Source organism: Telmatherina bonti, assembly GCF_933228915.1.
Source record: "Telmatherina bonti genome assembly, chromosome: 12".
In the NCBI taxonomy this organism is placed as follows: Eukaryota; Metazoa; Chordata; class Actinopteri; order Atheriniformes; family Telmatherinidae; genus Telmatherina; species Telmatherina bonti.
Window position 1 is genome coordinate 25985386 of NC_136610.1, and position 26235 is coordinate 26011620.

Here is a 26235-nt window from a genome sequence, read left to right on the forward strand (position 1 = left end):
CAACTGAAACTAATGGCAGCGCGGCTTGATACAGACCGTCGTCTGTCCTTATGTTGTTTGAGGGGAGGTACTGAAATAACATTTGCGTCAGTTGTGGACACCTTGGTCGACAGCGGCCCTAAGAGTTGATATAGCAAAACTACAGAAAGTCAGCATTTAATCTAATTTAATGTATTTTATTTAAGACTGCCAAGAAATTATTGAGTAAATAAATTAATGATTAAATAAATCAGACATTTAAACTTGAAGGTTTAAATAGATTGTAGAACATAAAAGGTTAAATATAAACTTAGGGAATAGTCTTCTAAACTGACTGAAATGTGTAGAATAGGATATCTGTTAAATTGTCAAAGTGTGATAGCCTGTATTTTTGATTGTTTGACAGGATCGGTGAAAAAAGCAAAAATGTAGAATAAAAGACTGACATATTTAAACAACACACAAAATACAAAGTACAAATAGATTCCATTATTTCAAGCGAAAATAGCAGAGGACAAAAGGATACGCAATACACACACACACACACACACACATATATATATATATATATATATGCACACTTCATATTCCGTAGTGAAACATGTAGCGTCTGATTGCAAAGTACAGTAACTTGTCAAGAAAGATAACAAATCAAATATGCAAATAAATATTTGCCAAAATGCATTTGAAAAAAAGAACATTTTACTTTTTATTTTGGCGTATGCGTGTGTGTGCGCGTGTCTGTGTGTGCAAGTCTTTGTGAGTCTGTGGGAGGCGGGGAAGGTTTTAGGTATATTCAACCTACATGTGATTACTTAACATCATCTAACGATCAAAAGAATGGGTAGTCTTGCAAGAAAACTGCAGCCTGAAGAACGTTAAGTTGTACTGATTAACAGTTGATGGAAACAAACCTTTAATTGGGTACAGTGATTTCTATCAAAAAACTGTGAAGTTAATTTAAAAATTGCCATAAGGACCAGCATGCACACAGACATTAACTGAATTCTAACCTCTATAGGAGAGTCTGGTTCATCCAAGATGCTCCTCTCATTCTGTATCCGCTGCATCGTTCCTGTAGAACTGGGGTCCATTATCAGTATGCTCTGACTACCAGCTCTGCCGAACTTACAGTCACTCTTTCTGGAGTCAGTAGTCCTGCACACCTCGTAATTGTACACGTGTGGAAGAGTTCCTGTTCCCAAAGTGTCGGAGTAACGTGGAGGATAATATGGGATCACAGGGAGGCTGGATTGATACAGGATGCGAGACTGTCTCCATCTGTAGATTTTCACTGATATAATCACCACTAAACACGTGATGAAGAGGAAGGAAACTACAGCCAGAGCCAACACTAAGTAAAAAGTCAGGTTATCATTGTACTCCTTGTCGTGTGTAAAGTCAGTGAACTCCGACAGCACTTCAGGGAAGCTGTCCGCCACCGCCACGTTAACAATGACTGTAGCTGAACGAGAGGGCTGTCCGTTGTCCTCCACTATGACAGTCAGTCTTTGTTTGACAGCATCTTTATCAGTCACTTGGCGGATCGTTCTTATTTCTCCATTCTGTAAGCCCACTTCAAACAGCGCCCTGTCTGTGGATTTCTGGAGTTTATAGGAGAGCCAGGCATTCTGTCCAGAGTCCACATCAACAGCCACCACTTTAGTGACCAGATAACCCACATCTGCTGAACGAGGAACCATTTCAGCCAGCACAGAGCCACCAATCTGGACTGGGTAGAGAACCTGGGGAGGATTATCGTTCTGGTCCTGGATCAGTATTTTCACAGTCACATTGCTGCTGAGTGGAGGAGATCCTCCATCCTGCGCTTTGACAAGGAACTGGAAATCTTTAATCTGCTCGTAGTCAAAAGAGCGAACTGCATGGATGACTCCACTATCAGCACTAACGGACACGTAAGAGGAGACTGGGACTCCGTTAACAGAAGAGTCCTCCAATATATAAGAAACACGGGCATTCTGGTTCCAGTCAGCATCTGTAGCTTTCACTGTGAATATGGAGAGGCCTGGTGTGTTGTTTTCTACGATGTAGGCCTCATACAAGCTCCTCTCAAAGACAGGCGTGTTGTCATTCACATCAGAGATTTGTAAAGTGAGAGATACGCTGCTGGAGAGGGAGGGTACTCCTTCATCAGAACAGGTTACTGTGATGTTGTATTCAGAAGTTATCTCTCTCTCTAAATCACTGTCTGTTAGCAAGCTATAGAAACTATTAGATGATGGTTTCAGCATAAATGGTATACTGTTCTCCAAAAAGCATTGCACTTTACCATTGTTTCCGGTATCTTTGTCCTCAACATTTATCATTGTTACGACTGTATTTAGTTTGGCATCCTCTGATATCATATTCGACTTGGACATTATATTAATTTCAGGTATATTATCATTTACATCTTGAACATCAACGATTAACTTACATGAGTCCGTGAGCCCTCCATCGTCACTTGCACGCAAATTTATTTGAAAATCATGAGATTCCTCAAAATCAATGTTTCCCATTAAAGTAACCTCTCCAGTTTCTTTATTTATTTCAAAGACTTTTTTAACATCATCCAGCGTGTTTGTGATTGAATATGTAATTCTTCCATTAGAGCCTTGATCAGCATCTGAGGCTGTTACTGTAGCAACAACTGTTCCTTTAGAAGAATTTTCTATAACTGTAGCTTTGTATATTTGCTGTGTAAAAACTGGAGCATTATCATTAGCATCTAAAACTGTGATTACAATCACCATTGTTCCTGACATCTGCGGTTCTCCTCCATCAAAAGCTGTTAAAACAAGAGCTATCTCGTCCTGTTTCTCTCGGTCTAAAGGCTTCTGTAGGACCATTTCAACATTTTTTTTCTGATCAGCGTTATTGTGCACCTTCAAAGCAAAATTGTCTGTAGGTTTCAATTCGTACCTGTGAAGATCATTAATTCCAACATCTAAATCCACAGCCCTTTCCAGCACAAATTTTGCTCCAATTACCGCAGATTCGCTAATTTTGAAGTCAATTCTTTCTTTCTCAAAATTTGGTGCATTATCGTTGATGTCTGTGATCTGTACAGTAACCGTGTAAAATTCCATAGGATTCTCCAGTATAATCTGAAAATGTAATGCGCAGGGCATCATCTGTTTGCAGAGAGCCTCTCTGTCTATTCGGTCTTTAACAAGGAGGACTCCTCTGTCCCTGTTCAGCTCGATGAACTCTCCGCTGTCTCGAGTATAAATTCGAGCTTTACCAGAGATGAAGCGTTTCGTCTCTAAACCTAAATCCTGAGCGATATTACCGATCAAAGAACCTTTCTGCATTTCCTCCGGCATCATATAGCTAATTTGCCCGGTTACTGATCTGACAAAAACGAGGACAAACCACAACAGCGCTTTTCCTTTCATTGTTCTATCCGACGATTTGTTCAGCAAAGATCCGTAATCCACCAAAATATCCTTTGAAGTGAAATACTGTCCAGGGTGAGTGATCAGTCTCATAGCAAAATATATTCCACCAAGCAAAAAGAGTAATCCTCCTGTTCTCTATTTCGATTGAAGCTTTTCTTTTAACGCAGGACCTGAGTCATTTCTGTTCGTGCTCTGTCTTCGTTATGTCGACGTTACATGGGAGGTGAAGCAGTCCTGCACACTCTCATCAACAATCTGGTCAACAGCGGCCCTTTGAGTTCATACAGCAAAAATGCCGGGGATTGGTGATAAGAAACATATTTATTTAGCTAAAACACTCCAATGTTAAGAAAACACAAGATAAAAGAGATTGTAGCAACACATCTAATTTCCCATTACTTGCCACTTAAAGGTAATTCAGAATTCTGTTGAAAATTATGTTTTAAATCAAGTCTGATTGTTATGTCTTAACTGTCCTTCACACCAATGCCTGCAAGGAAAATGCTCAAAATAAATTAATTAAAGAAATCAGAATAAACTATCCACTAAGTACCAGTTTATAAGAAGGAGAGAGAAAAAAAAAAGAATCGCTCTCCAGGGTGCTGATTTGAGTAATTCCTTAAGAAGGTATTGACAAAAGCAAGGGCTATACAAACGTATAAAAACACAGAAGAGCTAATTGAAACCAGTTACAACAAAACCTAAGCTTTGACATGCATAAGAACTTGATCCACCAAATGAACAATTTGTAAAAGTATTATTTTAAAATTTTGAAACGTCATGGGAATAATTACCCTGAAAAGCGAGTTTAGGCGTAAATATATATTGCAATATAAATGCCACTTTTCCGAAGTGCAGAATGTCAAACTAATATCACTTTAGAGAAATCAGTAAACCAACTAAAATGTATGAGGAATCGGTGTAAACAAAGGTCAATAATATCTACAAACATGTGCTAACCTTAAGCCTGTTAAAAAATCATTTTAACAAAATAAAAAGGAAGTTCGTGAATATATACGCTAGTAAATAAGAAGATGAAAGATTTTTTTTCTCCTAAAAATTCAGGCTCGCGTGGATTAGATTTATGACATGAGAACAGAAAAAAAGCACAAACCTAAAGCTGTTTTATGTAACTAACCTCTAGAGGAGAGTCTGGTTCATCCAAGATGCTCTTCTCATTCTGTACCCGCTGAATCGTTCCTGTAGAACTGGGATCCATTATCAGCACGTTCTGTCTACTAGTTGTGCCGAACTTACAGTCACTCTTTCTGGAGTCAGTAGTCCTGCACACCTCGTAATTGTACACGTGCGGAAGAGTTCCTGTTCCCAAAGTGTCTGAGTAACGTGGAGGATAATATGGAATCACAGGAAGGTTGGAGTGATACAGGATGCGAGACTGTCGCCATCTGTAGATTTTCACTGATATAATCACCACTAAACACGTGATGAAGAGGAAGGAAACTACAGCCAGAGCCAACACTAAGTAAAAAGTCAGGTTATCATTGTACTCCTTGTCGTGTGTAAAGTCAGTGAACTCCGACAGCACTCCAGGGAAGCTGTCCGCCACCGCCACGTTAACAATGACTGTAGCTGAACGAGATGGCTGTCCGTTGTCCTCCACTATGACAGTCAGTCTTTGTTTGACAGCATCTTTATCAGTCACTTGGCGGATAGTTCTTATTTCTCCATTCTGTAAGCCCACTTCAAACAGCGCCCTGTCTGTGGATTTCTGGAGTTTATAGGAGAGCCAGGCATTCTGTCCAGAGTCCACATCAACAGCCACCACTTTAGTGACCAGATAACCCACATCTGCTGAACGAGGAACCATTTCAGCCACCACAGAGCCACCAGTCTGGACTGGGTACAGAACCTGAGGAGGATTGTCGTTCTGGTCCTGGATCAGTATTTTCACAGTCACATTACTGCTGAGTGGAGGAGATCCTCCATCCTGCGCTTTTACGTGGAACTGGAAATCTTTGATCTGCTCGTAGTCAAAAGAGCGAACTGCATGGATGACTCCACTATCAGCACTAACGGACACATAAGAGGAAATGGGCACTCCGTGAACAGATGAGTCCTTCAGTATGTAAGAAACACGAGCATTCTGGTTCCAGTCAGCATCTGTAGCTTTCACTGTGAATATGGAGAGGCCTGGTGGGTTGTTTTCTACAATGTAGGCTTCATATGAGCTCCTCTCAAAGACAGGTTCGTTGTCATTCACATCGGAGATTCTTAAAGTTAGATTAACACTGCTGGAGAGGGAGGGCACTCCTTCATCGGAACAGGTTACTGTGATATTATATTCTGATGATTTCTCTCTGTCTAAGTCACTGTCTGTTACCAGGCTATAGAAACTATCAGTTGATGGTTTTAGCATAAATGGTATATTTTCCTCTAAATAACATTGTACTTTACCATTGCTTCCGGTATCTTTGTCCTCAACATTGATCATTGTTACGACTGTATTAATTTTGGCATCTTCTGATATCATATTTGACTTGGACATTATATTAATTTCAGGTATATTATCATTTACATCTTGAACATCAACGATTAACTTACATGAGTCCGTGAGCCCTCCATCGTCACTTGCACGCAAATTTATTTGAAAATCACGAGATTCCTCGAAATCAACGTTTCCTATTAATGTAACCTCACCAGTTTCTTTATTTATCTCAAAGACTTTCTTAATATTGTTTAGTGTGTTTTTAATTGAATATGTAATTCTTCCATTAGAGCCTTGATCAGCATCGGACGCTGTTACTGTAGCAACAACTGTTCCTTTAGAAGAATTTTCTATAACTGTAGCTTTGTATATTTGCTGTGTAAAAACTGGAGCATTATCATTAGCATCTAAAACTGTGATGACGACCAGCATTGTTCCAGACATCTGCGGCTCTCCTCCATCAAAAGCTGTTAAAACAAGAGATATCTCGTCCTGTTTCTCTCTGTCTAAAGGCTTCTGTAGGACCATTTCAACATTTTCTTTTCCATCAGCGTTATTGTGCACCTTCAAAGCAAAATTGTCTGTAGGTTTCAATTCGTACCTGTGAAGATCATTAATTCCAACATCCAAATCCACAGCCCCTTCTAGCTCAAATTGTGCTCCAATTACCGCAGATTCTCGTACTTTAAAGGTAATTCTTTCTTTCTCGAAAGTTGGTGCATTATCGTTGATGTCTGTGATCTGTACAGTAACCGTGTAAAATTCCATAGGATTCTCCAGTATAATCTGAAAATGTAATGCGCAGGGCATCATCTGTTTGCAGAGAGCCTCTCTGTCTATTCGGTCTTTAACAAGGAGGACTCCTCTGTCCCTGTTCAGCTCGATGAACTCTCCGCTGTCTCGAGTATAAATTCGAGCTTTACCAGAGATGAAGCGTTTCGTCTCTAAACCTAAATCCTGAGCGATATTACCGATCAAAGAACCTTTCTTCATTTCCTCCGGCATCGTATAGCTGATTTGCCCGGTTACTGATCTGACAAAAACGAGGACAAACCACAACAGCGCTTTTCCTTTCATTGTTCTATCCGACGATTTGTTCAGCAAAGATCCGTAATCCACCAAAATATCCTTTGAAGTGAAATACTTTCCAGGGTCAGTGATCAGTCTCACAGAAACATATACTCCACCAAGTTAAAAGAGTAATCCTTCAGTTCTTTTTCTCAATTTGAAGCTTTTCTTTTAACGCAGGACCTGAGTCATTTCTGTTCGTGCTCTGTCTTCGTTATGTCGACGTTACATGGGAGGTGAAGCAGTCCTGCACACTCTCATCAACAATCTGGTCAACAGCGGCCCTTTGAGTTCATACAGCAAAAATGCAGGGGAGTGGTGATAAGAAACATATTTATTTAGCTAAAACCCTCCATTGTTAAGAAAATACATAATAAAAAGATTTTAACAACACGTCTAATTTCCCATTACTTGCCACATAAAGGTTTTCTAGAATTCTTTTTAAAATTGTTTTAAATTATGTCTTGGTGTTATTTCTTAATTGTCCATCACACCGATGCTTTGCAAGGAAAATGCTCAAAATAGATTAATTAAAGATACCAGGCAAAAATAATCCACTAAGTACTGGTTTATAAGGAGGAAAAGAAAAAAAAAAAAAGAGAAATAAATCGCTCTCCAAGGTGCTGATTTGAGTAATTCCTTAAGAAGGTATTGACAAAAGCAAGGGTTATACAAACGTATAACAACACAGAAGAGCTAATTGAAACCAGTTACAACAAAACCTAAGCTTTGACGTGAATAAGAACTTGATCTACCAAATGAACAATTTGTAAAAGCATTATTTTGAAAACGTGATGGGAATAATTACCCTGAAAAGCGAGTTCAGGCGTAAACATATATTGCAATATAAACCCCAATTTTCCGAAGTGCAGAATGTCAAACTAACATCAGTTTAGAGAAATCAGTAAACCAACTAAAAATGTATCAGGATGCGGTGTAAACAAAGGTCAATAACATCTACAAACATGTGCTAACCTTAAGCCTGTTAAAAAAATCATTTTAACAAAATAAAAAGGAAGCTCGTGAATATATATACTCAAGTAAATAAGAAGGTGAAAGATTTTTTCTCCTAAAAATTCAGACTCTTGTGGATTAGATTTATGACATGAGAACAGAAAAAAAGCATAAACGTAAAGCTGTTTTATGTAACTAACCTCTATAGGAGAGTCCGGTTCATCCAAGATGCTCTTCTCATTCTGTATCATCTGCATCGTTCCTGTAGTACTGGGATCCATTATCAGCACGTTCTGTTTACTACTTGTGCCGAACTTACAGTCACTCTTTCTGGAGTCAGTAGTCCTGCACACCTCGTAATTGTACACGTGCGGAAGAGTTCCTGTTCCCAAAGTGTCTGAGTAACGTGGAGGATAATATGGAATCACGGGGAGGCTGGAGTGATACAGGATGCGAGACTGTCTCCATCTGTAGATTTTCACTGATATAATCACCACTAAACACGTGATGAAGAGGAAGGAAACTACAGCCAGAGCCAAGACTAAGTAAAAAGTCAGGTTATCATTGTACTCCTTGTCGTGTGTAAAGTCAGTGAACTCCGACAGCACTTCAGGGAAGCTGTCCGCCACCGCCACGTTAACAATGACTGTAGCTGAACGAGAGGGCTGTCCGTTGTCCTCCACTATGACAGTCAGTCTTTGTTTGACAGCATCTTTATCAGTCACTTGGCGGATAGTTCTTATTTCTCCATTCTGTAAGCCCACTTCAAACAGCGCCCTGTCTGTGGATTTCTGCAGTTTATAGGAGAGCCAGGCATTCTGTCCAGAGTCCACATCAACAGCCACCACTTTAGTGACCAGATAACCCACATCTGCTGAACGAGGAACCATTTCAGCAACCACAGAGCCACCAGTCTGGACTGGATACAGAACCTGAGGAGGATTATCGTTCTGGTCCTGGATCAGTATTTTCACAGTCACATTGCTGCTGAGTGGAGGAGATCCTCCATCCTGCGCTTTAACGCGGAACTGGAAATCTTTGATCTGCTCGTAGTCAAAAGAGCGAACTGCATGGATGACTCCACTATCAGCACTAACGGACACATAAGAGGAGACTGGAACTCCATTTACAGAGGAGTCTTCCAGTATGTAAGAAACTCGAGCATTCTGGTTCCAGTCAGCATCTGTAGCTTTCACTGTGAATATAGAGAGACCTGGTGTGTTGTTTTCTACAATGTAGGCCTCATATAAGCTCCTCTCAAAGACAGGCGCGTTATCATTTTCATCTGAAATCTGTAAGGTGAGAGTGACGCTGCTGGAGAGGGAGGGTACTCCTTCATCATTGCATGTCACCGTAATGTTGTATTTAGATATCGTCTCTCTGTCTAAATCACTGTCTGTAACGAGACTAAAGAAATTCTTAGTTGATGACTTTAATTTGAATGGCATATTTTCACTCATAAAACACTGAACGATTCCATTTTCTCCCAAATCTGCGTCTTCAGTATGTATCATTGTTACAACTGTATTAACTTTCGCATCCTCTGATATCACGTTTGACTTTGACATTATGTTAATTTCCGGAATGTTGTCATTGACATCTTGCACTTCAACAATTAATTTACAAGAATCAGTAAGTCCTCCATCATCACTAGCACCTATGTCAATTTGGAAACGCTTCGTCTTTTCATAGTCAATAATTCCTGTTAGAATGACATTGCCATTTTCTTTGTTTACTTCAAACATTTTCCTGACAATTCCTAAGGTATTTCTTATCGAATATGTTATTTTACCATTCGAGCCTTGATCAGCATCCGATGCTGTAACAGAGGCAATAACTGTTCCTTTTGGTGCATTTTCTGTAACTATAGCTTTGTATGTTTGCTGTGTAAAAACAGGAGCATTATCATTAGCATCTAAGACTGTAATTAAAATCAGCATTGTTCCTGACATTTGCGGCTCTCCTCCATCTACAGCCGTTAACACAAGAGATATATGCTCTTGCTTCTCTCTGTCTAAAGGCTTTTGTAATATCATCTCTACGTTTTTATTGCCGTCAGCGCTATCTTGTAGCTTAAGGTCGAAATTTTGTGTTGGTTTTAATTCATATTTTTGAACACCATTATTTCCAACGTCATAGTCCTCAGCTCTTTCCAGAACAAATTTAGCTCCGATCATTGCAGATTCGCTAATTTTGAACGACATCTCACCTTTTTCAAAAGTTGGTGCATTGTCGTTAACATCTGTGATCTCTACTGTCACAGTGTAAAATTCCATGGGATTTTCTAAAATGATCTGAAAATGCAAAGCACAAAGCGCAGTCCCCGTACACAGCACCTCCCTGTCTATCCTCTCCTTAACAATGAGGACACCTCTTTCTCTGTTCAGCTCAACGTACTCCTCGCTGCTTCTCATGTAGATCCTTGCTTTGCCAGATATTAAACGATTAATTTCCAAACCTAAATCCTGCGCTACATTTCCTACTAGAAAACCCTTTGGCATTTCTTCTGGAACAGAATAGCTGATTTGGGATAATGCCGTTTCGATGAAAACGAGAGAGATACACAACAGTACTTGCCAGTTCATCGTTCTGTTTGGTTTTTGTACTGGTGAAGCTTCCTAGCCTCTTTGTATTCCACAAAAAGAAAGATGGAAAAAAAATATGCAGCTTGTTAATGTCCAATCTGAAGACAAAACCCACAAACTGTCTGTTAAATCATTCGTTGGAGATAGACATCTATTTTTCCTTAATCGCCAGTCTTCTGCCAGCATTTAGCGATCCTGTGTGTTTAGTTCCCTCAGTGATATGCCGAGGTTACAAAGAAGGAGCTGCTTCAAACATGTACTGTGCAAGAATCGCTGGTCAACAGCGGCCCTATGAGTCCAGTTACTACAAGTGCAGAACATTATCTCATATTTAGCTCTGTGATATTTATTTGACAAACACGAGAAACACATCTGCAAAAAAATAATGTTAGTGTCACTTTTTAATTATTAAGTATTACAACATTAGAGAAAAACGAATTAGATGTTGCAGGGGCATATTGGGTTGAGATGGATTAAAGATGTAAAATGTTACGGAGAAAGGGGAAATGGAAAATTACAAAGAATTAAAATGATGAAGAAAAATATAAAAAAAACTAAAAAGTACACGTAACGAAGAAAGAATTGGTGATAAGAGTAAGGTATGGCTATCTTTATATAAATATCCACTATATGTAGTTCTAATGGTTAGGATACAGCCCTCAGAGCGCAATCTGGATGAAACACTTGTGTGTAGCTTAAGAATAGATTATTACCCCCCCCCCCCCCCCCCCCCCCACACACACACACACACACACTCACGCACAAGCACAGACATACTCACGCACAGACACACACGTACACAAAACTACCAACACATCCGATTTCTCCACCCCGCCTTCGAGAAAACAAAATTCTGACCTCTAGAGGAGAATCTGGCTCATCCAAGATGCTCTTCTCATTCTGTATCCGCTGCATCGTTCCTGTAGAACTGGGATCCATTATCAGTATGTTCTGACTACCAGCTCGGCCGAACTTACAGTCACTCTTTCTGGAGTCAGTAGTCCTGCACACCTCGTAATTGTACACGTGTGGAAGAGTTCCTGTTCCCAAAGTGTCTGAGTAACGTGGAGGATAATATGGAATCACAGGGAGGCTGGAGTGAAACAGGACGCGAGACTGTCTCCATCTGTAGATTTTCACTGATATAATCACCACTAAACACGTGATGAAGAGGAAGGAAACTACAGCCAGAGCCAACACTAAGTAAAAAGTCAGGTTATCATTGTACTCCTTGTCGTGTGTAAAGTCAGTGAACTCCGACAGCACTTCAGGGAAGCTGTCCGCCACCGCCACGTTAACAATGACTGTAGCTGAACGAGAGGGCTGTCCGTTGTCCTCCACTATGACAGTCAGTCTTTGTTTGACAGCATCTTTATCAGTCACTTGGCGGATCGTTCTTATTTCTCCATTCTGTAAGCCCACTTCAAACAGCGCCCTGTCTGTGGATTTCTGGAGTTTATAGGAGAGCCAGGCATTCTGTCCAGAGTCCACATCAACAGCCACCACTTTAGTGACCAGATAACCCACATCTGCTGAACGAGGAACCATTTCGGCCACCACAGAGCCACCAGTCTGGACTGGGTACAGAACCTGGGGAGGATTATCGTTCTGGTCCTGGATCAGTATTTTCACAGTCACATTGCTGCTGAGTGGAGGAGATCCTCCATCTTGCGCTTTGACAAGGAACTGGAAATCTTTGATCTGCTCGTAGTCAAAAGTGCGAACTGCATGGATGACTCCACTATCAGCACTAACGGACACATAAGAGGAGACTGGAACTCCGTTAACAGATGAGTCCTCCAGTATGTAAGAAACACGAGCATTCTGGTTCCAGTCAGCATCTGTAGCTTTCACTGTGAATATAGAGAGACCTGGTGTGTTGTTTTCAACAAAGTAGGCTTCATATGAGCTTCTCTCAAAAACAGGCGCGTTATCATTCACGTCAGAGATCTGCAATGTAAGAGTTATGCTGCTGGAGAGGGAGGGTACTCCCTCATCAGAGCAGGTTACAGTGATATTATATTCAGAAGCCCTTTCTCTGTCTAAATCACTATCCGTAACGAGGCTATAAAAATTACTTGTTGACGATTTTAAAGTAAATGGTACTTTTTCAACAATAAAGCAATTGACATTACCATTTTCACCTGAGTCAAAATCCTCAGCATTTATCATTGTAACGACTGTATTTAGCTTAGCATCTTCTGATACGATACTGTACTTTGACATTATGTTTATTTCTGGTTTGTTGTCATTTACATCCTGAACATCGACAGTCAATTTGCACGAATCTGTCAGCCCTCCGCTGTCACTCGCAAGTAAGTTTATTTGAAATGACTTCGATTTCTCGAAGTCAATGTCGTGAATTAATGAAATTTGCCCGTTGTCCTCATTTACCTGGAAAACCTCCCTCACATTGTCAAGCGTGTTTGTGATTGAATATGTAATTCTACTGTTTGAGCCTTGATCAGCATCGGAAGCTGTAACAGTGGCAACTATTGTTCCTTTCGATGAATTTTCTCGTACTGTCGCTTTGTATATTTGCTGTGTAAAAACGGGAGCATTGTCATTAGCATCTAAAACAGTAATGAGAATGAGCATTGTTCCTGACATCTGCGGCTCTCCTCCATCTACAGCTGTTAACACGAGTGATATTTGCTCTTCTTTCTCCCTGTCTAAAGGCTTCTGTAACACCATCTCGACGTTTTTATGACCATTAGTATTACCTTTTAGTTTAAGAGTAAAATGATCAGATGGTTTTAATGAATAATCCTGAAGACCATTTGTTCCAACATCCAGATCTACAGCTCGTTGCAGCACAAATTTAGCTCCTATCACAGCAGATTCACTGATTCTGAATTTCATTTCGCTTTTTTCAAAGTTTGGTGGGTTATCATTAATATCTGTAATCTGGACTGTAACAGTGTAAAATTCCATAGGACTCTCTAAAATTATCTGAAAATGCAAAGCACAAAGCGCAGTCTCTGTACACAGCGACTCTCTGTCGATTCTCTCCTTGACAAGAAGGACTCCTCTTTCTCTGTTCAGCTCGACGTACTCCTCGCTGTTCCTGGTATATATTCGTGCTTTTCCTGATGACAAACGTTTAATTTCCAAACCCAAATCCTGAGCGATATTTCCAACTAAAGATCCTTTTTTCATTTCCTCTGGAATAGAGTAGCTGATCTGCCCGATCACCGAGTTGAGGGAAAGGATGCAAATAAACAAGACCTGCCGATTCATTGTTCTGTCCGAATTATGCCCAGCGAGGTTCCAGTATGTTTAATTAAAAGATACCTCTGAAATTTTTAAGTCCGCCTTTAGAAGTACGGTGTTAAAAGATCTATGGGAAGAATCCTTAAAAAGATGAGGGTCTTTTTTTCCTCCAAATTAATAATCCTCCTTCGTGTTATCTGTCTGATCGTCGTCTGACGTGTACCTAATCTGTTATGGAGCTGTAACTGGCTGGTGGGGCTGCGCTCATGTTCAGAGTCTCAGACACTGTGGTCAACAGCGGCCCTAAGAGACCAAACTAAAAAACTACAGGATATAGAGAAAGCTCTGGTATGCAGATAGGCTGACAGTTCTTGGGAGCGTAGAAGTGAAAATTCACGCGCCTCAAAACAACTCAAAACTACAGACTCAAGTGCAGCAGATTTGTGTCAAGGTGGAAAATAAAGAAAAAGAAAAACAGGTGTGGAATTTATTAATGATAATAATAATAATAATAATAATAAAAACAATGGTGTTATAATTAGAGCTTCGAGGTCGGAAATAGTATGGTGGATAAGAAACCTAGAACAACATTTGAAACTGAAGTGCGCCAGTAAGAAAGGCTTCTGTTAGTGACTTAGATAAAGACAATTTCCACTGTAATGAAAACAAAAACATAAATGATATGAGGTGCAAATCAATTTTGTTCATTACTTCTTTACCTTTATTGCTGTAAAAATGTATGAGGTTGGCTGAACACTACCAATGGCCTTTTAAATGTCGAAAAAGGACGAGAACTAAAACATAAGAACAAAAATTTAAATTCCATTATTTCATCTTCGGAAGAGATCACGGAAACTTTCAGATTTCCGGAAGGTATTATTTAATTTTAAGTTTTATGTTTCTTTTAGTTGAGGAGATGCCAAGTACAGTAGTCTAAATAAAAATATCTATCTTTTTTAATTAGGACACAAAAAAGTTCAGATTTACAGTTTAATATTTGCTTTTGACTTTGCAAAAACAGTGAACATGGATGAAAAAAGCCTAACCCCGTGAGGTTAGGTACTGAAAGCTTTGCTGACAAGAGCTCTCAGTTGACTGGTCAACAGCATTCATGTGAGCTGGAGAAACTGAATTACAGATGACATTTACCTTGAAATGAATGTTATTGACAGTTACCTCAAATGTTTTAATACACGTTATCGACTGAATCAGTTCAAAGTACCTATTGTCATCTAAAAGATTATGAAAAAAAAACCCAAAAACATTTGAATGATATTGATTAATCTGCTATTGTAAAAAAAACAAACAAAAACAAAAACAAAAAAACAAACAAACAAGAAATTCAGGCTATCCCTACATAAGTCTAAACCAACCACTACGTTAGGCCCTCTGTCCATGGTGCTGGATGACACACATTTTCCAAGATTTACAACGTCCGTCAGGTTAATAAAACTATGTCGTGAAGGCTTTATAGGATAATATGTTCTGTTAGTGTTGTTTTTTTTAGAAAATCTGACTCGTCAATTTACAAGAAATCGAAAACGTATGGAGCATTATTTACAGCTGATATTTCAAGTATCTCATGTGAAACATTAATTACACCGAGAGCACACTGTGTTCCTAAACGAAAATAGTTTTCAAAACTAACATGTTTCCCTACGATAGACAGGCAAAACCCTCCAAAATAAAAAGGACAAATAATTAATCAAATAAATGTAATTAAAGCTCACCTCGAGAGGAGAGTCTGGTTCATCCAGAATGCTCCTTTCATTCTGTATCCGCTGCATGGTTCCTGTAGAACTGGGATCCATTATCAGCACGTTCTGGCTACCAGCTCGGCCGAACTTACAGTCACTCTTTCTGGAGTCAGTAGTCCTGCACACCTCGTAATTGTACACGTGTGGCAAAGTTCCTGTTCCCAAAGTGTCTGAGTAACGTGGAGGATAATATGGAATCACGGGGAGGCTGGAGTGTAACATGATGCGAGACTGTCTCCATCTGTAGATTTTCACTGATATAATCACCACTAAACACGTGATGAAGAGGAAGGAAACTACAGCCAGAGCCAACACTAAGTAAAAAGTCAGGTTATCATTGTACTCCTTGTCGTGTGTAAAGTCAGTGAACTCCGACAGCACTTCAGGGAAGCTGTCCGCCACCGCCACGTTAACAATGACTGTCGCTGAACGAGAGGGCTGTCCGTTGTCCTCCACTATGACAGTCAGTCTTTGTTTGACAGCATCTTTATCAGTCACTTGGCGGATAGTTCTTATTTCTCCATTCTGTAAGCCCACTTCAAACAGCGCCCTGTCTGTGGATTTCTGGAGTTTATAGGAGAGCCAGGCATTCTGTCCAGAGTCCACATCAACAGCCACCACTTTAGTGACCAGATAACCCACATCTGCTGAACGAGGAACCATTTCAGCAACCACAGAGCCACCAGTCTGGACTGGGTAGAGAACCTGAGGAGGATTATCGTTCTGGTCCTGGATCAGTATTTTCACAGTCACATTGCTGCTGAGTGGAGGAGATCCTCCATCCTGAGCTTTGACAAGGAACTGGAAATCTTTAATCTGCTCGTAGTCAAAAGAGCGAACTGCATGGATGACTCCACTATCAGCACTAACGGACACGTAAGAGGAGACTGGCACTCCGTTAACAGATGAGTCCTCCAGTATATAAGAAACTCGAGCATTCTGGTTCCAGTCAGCATCTGTAGCTTTCATTGTGAATATAGAGAGACCTGGTGTGTTGTTTTCTACAATGTAGGCCTGATATGAGCTCTTGTCAAAGACAGGCGCGTTGTCATTTATATCAGAAATCTTTAAGTTGAGAGTGACGCTGCTGGAGAGGGAGGGTACTCCCCCGTCAGAGCATGTCACTGTTATATTATATTCAGAAGTTCTCTCTCTGTCCAGCTCACTTTCTGTGATAACAGTGAAGAATTTATTGGCTGTTGACTTAATGATAAAAGGGACATTTTCAGTCAAATCACACGTTACTTCGCCATTATCATTGGAGTCTGGATCTTGAATATTAAGCATCGTTACAATCGTCCCGAGACTGGTTTTCTCGGACAATGCGTTTGATTTAGACATGACATTAATAACTGGCGGATTATCATTTATATCGGTGACATCCACAATCACTTTACATGCGTCAGACAACCCCCCTTGATCAGATACATGAACATCTAGCTCATAAACTTTCCTTTTTTCATAATCTACCTTCCGACTCAAAGATAAAACTCCGTTTTCAGCATTGATTTGAAAAAAGCTCCCTGCTGCAGATTTCGGTATGTCATATGTCACTTTTCCGTTATTTTCCTTGTCTCTGTCCGTAGCTTCCACGGTTGTAATTACAGTTCCAATGGCGGCATTTTCTGGAACACTTGCTTTATATTCCTGCTTAGAACAAACGGGAGGATTGTCATTTACGTCCAACACAGTGATGATAATCTGCATCGTCCCCGACAGCTGCGGCTCTCCTCCATCCAGAGCGGTTAGTGTTAGCGACAACTGCTCGTGTTTCTCTCGGTCTAAAGCTTTCTGTAAAACCATTTCTACATCCTTCGTCCCATCACCTCGTTTGATGGTCTTCAAAACAAAATTATCACTTGGTTTTAGAGTATAGCTGTGCAGACCGTTCGTGCCAACGTCTTCGTCGATTGCTTTTTCTAAAACAAATCGAGCTCCAACAAGAGCAGATTCACTGATCTCATATTGCATCTCACCTCTCTCAAATACGGGAGGGTTGTCGTTTACATCAGTAATCTCAACTGTTAGCGTGTAAAATTCCATTGGGTTTTCAAGGATCACTTGATAATGCAGAGCGCAGGGCATTGTCTGCCCACACAGCGATTCTCTGTCTATTCTGTCTTTAATAAGGAGCACTCCTCTTTCTTGCATCAGCTCCACATACTCTTCAGTATTTCCAGAATAAATCCGAGCTTTACCGGACTTCAGTCGGTTAACTTCTAAACCTAAATCATGTGCTATGTTGCCTATCACAGCCCCTCTTTCCATTTCCTCAGGAACGGAATAGCTGACTTGACCGAACACAACACCAAAAGAGAGCACCATAAAAAAGGGCAGCACATGCCATCCCATCGCTCCAGTCGACGGTGTTTGAATTAAATAAGAAATCCCTCTGTTTCTTGAATTCTTCCTCTGCTTTTGATTTGTATGAATAATTTAAAGTTAGTTGAAAAAAAAAGTCCTAAACCTGCAACAAGGGAATCCTATTGTGCAGTTCTGGATCCTTCTCTTCGTGGGAAGCCAGATTGTGAACGCTGCCACTTCAAGTGTGTCCAAATGATATATGCTGACGTAGAGGGAAGAACCTCAGCAAATGGCTCATCAACTTTATGGATAACAGCGTCCCTTTCTGTTCAATGAATTGAACTACACGGTCTATCAGTGGCAGCAGTCAAAAAAAAAAAAATCTAGTTGATCAAACAGCATTTATAGAGTAGTAAGAAGATTTTTCATTTATACAATTAAAATGCCTTTAATCTCTTAACTCCTGCTGTAAAAAGTCAAACGTGGCACAAAGGGGAAAAAATGCTTGTAGAAATTGGAGATGAAGCCATATTAAAAAAGTTAGGAATATAACACTGTAAGTAAAACAATGAATGCACTCTTGAGAAAAATATACAAAAATAATACACATCTACATCACTGTGTAAATCATCACATATGTGGTGAATTTGAGGTATGTCTCAATCACTTCTGCTAATCATGGATAAACAGTAATAAGACAAGTGACCTGACCAGGGTTAAATCTCAAGTCTTACTTGGGTTAAGAAAAGTAGAATTTAAACAAGAATACATTGTTATTCGACTGGTATTCAATTTAAACTGTAAAAAATGCTTATGCATATATAAGCAGCGAGTATTAGTTAAAGTCTAGCTTATAAAGAGCAGGTTTATAACAGTAATGTGAAGGAAACGATTGTGATGGGGAAAAAGGAAGGATTATTTTAAAAATTATTTACACACACACACGCGCGCACACACAACAAAGTACAAATATAATGACACACACACACCTTTACACAGGAAGGAGGAACAATAACCACAAATTAAGGTAAAGTCACAACCGTGGTGAGAATACAAAATTACGAAACCACAAATCTCCCTAACTTATGTGCAAGGAAGATATGTGATCTGTCCATGGTGCTGAAAAAGTAACCGCTCTTTAATGCGGATAATGCAAACGTATCTAAAACACTGAGAGCAAGACCAATTTGAAAAAACACATTTTATGCTATTATTAAACTGACCTCTAGAGGAGAGTCTGGTTCATCCAAGATGCTCTTTTCATTCTGTATCCTCTGCATCGTTCCTGTAGAACTGGGATCCATTATCAGCACGTTCTGTCTACTAGTTGTGCCGAACTTACAGTCACTCTTTCTGGAGTCAGTAGTCCTGCACACCTCGTAGTTGTACACGTGTGGAAGAGTTCCTGTTCCCAAAGTGTCTGAGTAACGTGGAGGATAATATGGAATCACAGGAAGGCTGGAGTGTAACATGATGCGAGACTGTCTCCATCTGTAGATTTTCACTGATATAATCACCACTAAACACGTGATGAAGAGGAAGGAAACTACAGCCAGAGCCAACACTAAGTAAAAAGTCAGGTTATCATTGTACTCTTTGTCGTGTGTAAAGTCAGTGAACTCCGACAGCACTTCAGGGAAGCTGTCCGCCACCGCCACGTTAACAATGACTGTAGCTGAACGAGAGGGCTGTCCGTTGTCCTCCACGATGACAGTCAGTCTTTGTTTGACAGCATCTTTATCAGTCACTTGGCGGATAGTTCTTATTTCTCCATTCTGTAAGCCCACTTCAAACAGCGCCCTGTCTGTGGATTTCTGGAGTTTATAGGAGAGCCAGGCATTCTGTCCAGAGTCCACATCAACAGCCACCACTTTAGTGACCAGATAACCCACATCTGCTGAACGAGGAACCATTTCAGCAACCACAGAGCCACCAGTCTGGACTGGGTAGAGAACCTGAGGGGGATTATCGTTCTGGTCCTGTATCCGTATTTTCACAGTCACATTGCTGCTGAGTGGAGGAGATCCTCCATCCTGCGCTTTGACAAGGAACTGGAAATCTTTGATCTGCTCGTAGTCAAAAGAGCGAACTGCATGGATGACTCCACTATCAGCACTAACGGACACGTAAGAGGAGACTGGCAGTCCATTCACAGAGGAGTCCTCCAGTATGTAAGAAACACGAGCATTCTGGTTCCAGTCAGCATCTATAGCGTTCACTGTGAATATAGAGAGACCTGGTGTGTTGTTTTCTACAATATCAGCCTCATATGAGCTCCTCTCAAAGACAGGTGCGTTATCATTCACATCAGAGATCTTCAAGGTGAGAGTGACGCTGCTGGAGAGGGAGGGTACTCCGTCATCCGAGCAGGTTATAGTTATATTATATTGAGAAGTTTTTTCTCTGTCTAGTTCACTATCTGTCACTAAGTTATAGAAACTACTTGCAGATGACTTTAATGAAAAGGGAATTAACTCATTAATGTCACAGTGAATTTTGCCATTTTCTCCAGAATCTATATCTTGAACATTGACCATCGTCACAATTGTTGCTGGTTTAGAATCCTCTGGAATCATAGTAGTCTGTGACATTATGTTAATAACGGGTTTGTTATCATTAACATCTATAACTTCTACCGTAACTTTACACGAATCTGTCAACCCGCCTTCATCACTCGCTTGTACATGTATTTGATAGTGACGTGCTTTTTCATAATTTAAATATTTTTTTAAGATCAAGTCTCCATTTAATCCATTTATTTCAAACATGTCGCGTATATCTGCAACGGTGTTGGAAATTGAGTACATTATATTAGAATTGGATCCTTTATCGGCATCAGATGCACTGACTTTGGCTATAACTGTACCCTTGGGTGCGTTTTCATGTATTGTTGCCTTATATACTGGTTTAGTAAATACAGGTGCATTGTCGTTCGCATCGAGCACTGTAACGTGTATCTGAGCTGTGCCAGATAGTTTTGGATCACCTCCGTCCACAGCAGTTAATACTAGGGATATGTCCTCTTGTTTCTCTCTGTCGAGTGCTTTTTGCAAAACCATTTCCACTGTCTTTTCTCCGTCGGGCTGGTCTTTCACCTTCAAAGCAAAATGATCAGTTTTTGATAGAAAATAACTCTGGAGACTATTTGAGCCTACATCGGGATCAATAGCCCTTTCTAACAAGAATTTAGCTCCCATCACAGCCGACTCGCTTATTTTGAATTTCATGTCAGACTTTTCAAAGACAGGAGTGTTATCATTTGCATCGGTTATTTCCACAACAACACTGTACAGTTCCATGGGGTTTTCCAAAATAATCTGAAAATGCAAAGCGCAGGGCATTGTCTGTCCACAAAGCAGCTCTCTGTCTATTTTTTGTTTCACTAGAAGGACTCCCCGTTCTCTGTTCAGCTCAACGTATTCCGCATTGTCTCCCGTAAAAATCCGAGCTTTCCCTGCAATCAGTCTTTTGTTTTCCAAACCTAAATCCTGAGCGATGTTCCCAATCAACGATCCTCTCGCCATTTCCTCCGGGATGGAGTAGCTGACCTGTCCATACACCGATGAGAAGAAAAGAAACGAAAAAAACAACAGCACTGGCCGCGTCATTGTCCTGCCGATCGTATCCTCCCAGAATGAATTCTGCTATAAACCTGTTGTCTAATCTTCAAGAAATGTCGACAAACGTACTGCATATATACTATAAAACAGACAGAAAGGAATATGGAGTTACATCTACCAGGAATTTACCGTGTAAATGGCCGTCAACCATTCCCTTTGGTCTCAGTTGTTCTATGATGTAAAGGGAAAGACGGAGGAGGTAGGCTCCAAAAAAAAAAAAAAAAAAAAAAAAAAAAAAAAACTGCATCCCAATCATCACACACAAGCCAACAGCGGCACTAAGAGTTCAATAAGATACATTGCAAATCCAGTACAGTTAGAATCTCAAGAGTATAGAACAGAGATCACCAACTCTGCGCCTCTTTGACCAGAGTCCTGCAGATTTCCAAAATCTCCATGCAGCAACACAACTGACTGAAATAACTGGATCTAAGAGACTGGTGGACAAAATAACGAAAAAAAAAATATTAGAGAACCATTTAATGAACCATTTAATTTAAATAGTAGAGTTAGCGATCTATGATTTAGAGATTACTGTGTGTTGGGAGACACATAATGACAGAAATAATAAGAATTTGACACAGTGAAGTAAATATTAGTGAAAACTTATATAGTTTATGCTGTTTTAATGTTTTTCAAGTACCATTTTACATTAATTGTACAAAAGCTACTGAACAATTTATACCTGTGATTGACTAATATATTAATCAGTGCAGAGTATACAATGAATCGTTGTTGCACATAATGAACTGATAACGACCTCAGTGTGGATTCATCTGAATATGTCACACCCCATAGCTCATCAATTGATGGACATACATTCACTTTAACTCATACATTCCTTAGTATGTCAACGAATCTGTCAGTTTAGATCAAAACATTAAAATATTTGGGTGTATCAGTGGCTTCACCATTCCCTGCCCATGTGTCAAATTCTCCTTAGGTAAGACACCAAACCCTGAATTTCCACTGACGTCTTTATGAATGAGGTCAATAAAAAGCATGCACAACAGCTGCTCTATTTAAAAAAAAAGTTAAAAACACCTTTTCCTTTTCCATTTTGAACAGTACTGTATTAGATTGATATTGTGCTTTATGGCTAACAGCACTCAATGCATTTACATTTGACCAAATATTCTTTCCATTTCACATTCATTCTCTCTGATGGTGAGCAAGATGTAAGAAACCGCTGTCCTGGACTGAAGACGCAGCCATAGTTGACTGGAGTTTGAATGAAATGCGGCAGCCTGTGTGACATTTGCAACCACCAATAAACCATCCATACTCATTCATAGCATTCAAAAGCAATGATGAATTGAAGGGGAAGTGTCCTTTCCAAGGATTAAAAAAAAACAAAAAAAAAAAAAAACAGGGTATTTGAATCTTCAACCTTCCAGTCTCTGAAAACGCTGAAAAATGCAGTCTCAAAAGGGATAACTATTTCTATCAACATTGAACAATTATGCTTACTTCACTGATATATGCTCCAATAAGCAGACACATGATTTTCATGCTCAATGATTACCTAATGATGGCTATGCATCTTTAAGTAAAGGCAAACAAATTTCAATATGAAGTAGCTTGACATTTATTTCTGAGTTACAGTTAAGTAACTGGTTAACAGATTGAGTCCACTTTTAAAATAAAATGCCAGAAAAGTTCTTGAACTATGGTTAAACATTATATTTTCAAAGTAATATTCTAGTTCAAAAGTATAACTGCTTGTAATGTTTTAGTAAAATCTTAACAATTTTTAAACACATAAAAATGATCAAAATAAATAAATAAATAAATATATAAATACAATTGAGCTGATCTACTTTTTAATTTAGCTTATTTTTGGACTTCTAATTTAGGCACAAATACCAACATGAACTTCTTGAGTGTGTCTTACAATAAACAACAACATCAACAGAGATGGGAATAAATTAGTCACTTTTGTCTCAACTGGCATATTTGTCCACATACTTAAAGATGCATAAATAAACAGTGAATTAATTCATATCAATAGATAATTTGTTGAGTGCAAAGTAGTCACATGAAATCAAGTTGAGATCACGATGAGATGATGATAAGTCAGTGGTGAATCCTAAACTATCATAAGTTAAACTTGAATAATACATTACTTAAGTGTTTGACTTGTTATTATTACAGAGTGTAAACATGTTACATATTATAGCAACATACAAATAATTATTGTATAAATTAAATAAGATTTTTGCTTCATGTTTCTGGGAGATATGTGATACACAAAAGAAATTGATTGCAGCATGACCAAAAATGATTTAAAACGGAGAGAATTGTTAAAATAATCTATATAGTATTAAATAAAATGTACGTCATTTTCAATTTTGATCCAACATAATATTTTCACTCAAAACAAAGACTTTGTTTAAATAGCTAACTTCAAAACAGGGTAACTCGTGTTGGGGTTTGTGTCTGTTTTTTTTTTTTTTTTTTTTGATTCTTGGAAAATAATTAAAATCGTAAGGCCTCACCTCTAGAGGAGAGTCTGGTTCATCCAGGATGCTCTTCTTGTGCTGTAGCCTTTGCATTGTTCCTGTAGAACTGGGGTCCATTATCAGCACGTTCTGAGCACTAGCTGTGCCGAACTTACAGTCACTTTTTGTGGAGTCAGTAGTCCTGCACACCTCGTAATTATACACGTGTGGCAAAGTTCCTGTTCCCATAGTGTCTGAGTAACGTGGAGGATAATATGGAATCACAGGGAGGCTGGAGTGATACAGGATGCGAGACTGTCTCCATCTGTAGATTTTCACTGATATGATCACCACTAAACACGTGATGAAGAGGAAGGAAACTACAGCCAGAGCCAACACTAAGTAAAAAGTCAAGTTCTCATTGTACTCTTTGTCGTGTCTAAAGTCAGTGAACTCCGACAGCACTTCAGGGAAGCTGTCCGCCACCGCCACGTTAACAATGACTGTAGCTGAACGAGAGGGCTGTCCGTTGTCCTCCACTATGACAGTCAGTCTTTGTTTGACAGCATCTTTATCAGTCACTTGGCGGATAGTTCTTATTTCTCCATTCTGTAAGCCCACTTCAAACAGCGCCCTGTCTGTGGATTTCTGGAGTTTATAGGAGAGCCAGGCATTCTGTCCAGAGTCCACATCAACAGCCACTACTTTAGTGACCAGATAACCCACATCTGCTGAACGAGGAACCATTTCAGCCACCACAGAACCACCAGTCTGGACTGGATACAGAACTTGAGGAGGATTATCGTTCTGGTCCTGGATCAGTATTTTCACAGTCACATTGCTGCTGAGTGGAGGAGATCCTCCATCCTGTGCTTTGACAAGGAACTGGAAATCTTTGATCTGCTCGTAGTCAAAAGAGCGAACTGCATGGATGACTCCACTATCAGCACTAACGGACACATAAGAGGAGACTGGCACTCCGTTAACAGATGAGTCCTCCAGTATGTAAGAAACACGAGCATTCTGGTTCCAGTCAGCGTCTGTAGCTTTCACTGTAAATATAGAGAGACCTGGTGTGTTGTTTTCTACAATGTAGGCATCATATGAGCTCTTGTCAAAGATCGGTGGATTATCATTTACATCAGAGATCTGCAAGGTTAGAGTGACAGTGCTTGAGAGGGAGGGTACTCCTTCATCAGAACAGGTCACTGTGATATTATACTGAGAAGCAGTTTCCCTGTCAAGTTTACTGTCTGTCACTAAAGAGAAGAAATTGTTAGATGTTGACTTGATTTTAAAATTAACATGGTCATCTAAATCACAGGTAACTTTGCCATTTTCCGCTGAATCAGGATCTTGAACATTTATCATACTCAAAACAGTGCCTGGTTCAACATTCTCTGATATAGTGGATGATTGTGACATAATATTAATAGCTGGCCGGTTATCATTTGTGTCTAGGACATTGATTATGACTTTACAAACGTCTTTGTTTCCTCCTTGGTCTGATGCTTGCACATCTATTTCATAGTGCCGAAATTTCTCATAATCAAGTTTCCCTATTAATCTGACCTCTCCAGTATCTTTATCTATGTCAAATAAACCAACAGCTCCTTTTGGAAAATTAGAAATGGAATACTGTATGTGCCCATGTGGACCTTCATCTGCATCAGATGCACTGACTGTCGTTAGAACAGTTTCTTTTAACGAATTTTCTTTTATATTAGCCTTAAAATCAGTTTGATGACAAACTGGTGCATTGTCGTTTGCATCCAATACATTCACAACTATTTGAATGGTTCCTGAAAGCTGCGGGTTGCCACCATCCAAAGCCATCAGTACTAACATTACTCGGTCCTGCTTTTCTCGGTCAAGCGGTTTCTTTAAAACCATTTCAAGATTGCGATTACTTCCTATCTTATAAGGATTTAAAATTAATATGTCACTTATACTAAGCGAATAGCCCTGCAGTCCATTAACACCCACGTCGTCGTCAACAGCTTTTTCGAGGACAAATTTCGACCCAATTTGTGCGATTTCACTTATGTCAAATTTCATTTCAGTGTTTTTAAAAACTGGAGCGTTGTCGTTAATGTCAGTAATTTCCACAGTAATGCTGTAAAATTGCATGGGATTTTCCAAAATTATTTGAAAATCAAGAGCACAAGGCGTCGTCTGTCCGCAGAGCGCTTCTCTGTCTATCCTTTCTTTGATTACAAGAAGTCTTCTTTCTTTATCTAGCTCGATGTATTGCGTATTCTCTCCCGTGTAAATACGTGCCTTCCCCGCTTTTAGTCGTTGGATATCTAAGCCTAGATCTTGTGCAATATTTCCTACTAAAGAACCTATCGCCATTTCTTCGGGAATGGAGTAGCTGACCTGAGCAAACACAAAGCGAACAGAGACAGCAACGAAAAATAACAGCAGCCGTACTTGCCGTGTCATTATGCAGTCCAACAATTCCTGT

General features: G+C 39.7%; 6 protein-coding genes across 7 annotated transcripts in view; all 6 read right to left on the reverse strand.

Moving 5' to 3' along the window:
• LOC306763160 (protocadherin gamma-C5-like) overlaps positions 1 to 10433 on the reverse strand; it is a gene marked incomplete at its 5' end in the record, with an annotated part of 115073 nt that extends 104640 nt beyond the window's left edge. For both annotated transcript variants that reach the window (XM_079249888.1, XM_079249885.1), the window contains one exon: positions 8049 to 10433. In XM_079249888.1, coding sequence (XP_079106014.1) covers positions 8049 to 10433 — 2385 coding nt within the window. The remainder of the gene's footprint in view (positions 1 to 8048) is intronic.
• Positions 88 to 3377, reverse strand: LOC306763004 (protocadherin beta-16-like; the record flags this gene model as incomplete). Its single annotated transcript, XM_079249673.1, has 2 exons — positions 88 to 118; positions 976 to 3377. The coding sequence occupies 2 exons, from the start codon at positions 3375 to 3377 to the stop codon at positions 88 to 90; spliced, it is 2433 nt and encodes an 810-aa protein (XP_079105799.1).
• On the reverse strand, positions 4495 to 6903 carry LOC306763005 (protocadherin gamma-A2-like; the record flags this gene model as incomplete). The annotated part of the gene is made up of 1 exon (XM_079249674.1): positions 4495 to 6903. One exon carries the CDS (start codon positions 6901 to 6903, stop codon positions 4495 to 4497), a length of 2409 nt encoding a protein of 802 aa, XP_079105800.1.
• Positions 10434 to 11210: 777 nt separating the features above from the next.
• On the reverse strand, positions 11211 to 13673 carry LOC306763334 (protocadherin beta-16-like; the record flags this gene model as incomplete). Its single annotated transcript, XM_079250120.1, has 1 exon — positions 11211 to 13673. One exon carries the CDS (start codon positions 13671 to 13673, stop codon positions 11211 to 11213), a length of 2463 nt encoding a protein of 820 aa, XP_079106246.1.
• A 798-nt stretch (positions 13674 to 14471) lies between these two features.
• Positions 14472 to 21315, reverse strand: LOC306763335 (protocadherin gamma-A2-like; the record flags this gene model as incomplete). The annotated part of the gene is made up of 3 exons (XM_079250121.1): positions 14472 to 14480; positions 15377 to 17302; positions 20863 to 21315. 3 exons carry the CDS (start codon positions 21313 to 21315, stop codon positions 14472 to 14474), a joined length of 2388 nt encoding a protein of 795 aa, XP_079106247.1.
• A 155-nt stretch (positions 21316 to 21470) lies between these two features.
• On the reverse strand, positions 21471 to 26213 carry LOC306763336 (protocadherin gamma-A2-like; the record flags this gene model as incomplete). Its single annotated transcript, XM_079250122.1, has 2 exons — positions 21471 to 21498; positions 23821 to 26213. 2 exons carry the CDS (start codon positions 26211 to 26213, stop codon positions 21471 to 21473), a joined length of 2421 nt encoding a protein of 806 aa, XP_079106248.1.
• Between the last annotated feature and the right edge of the window lie 22 nt (positions 26214 to 26235).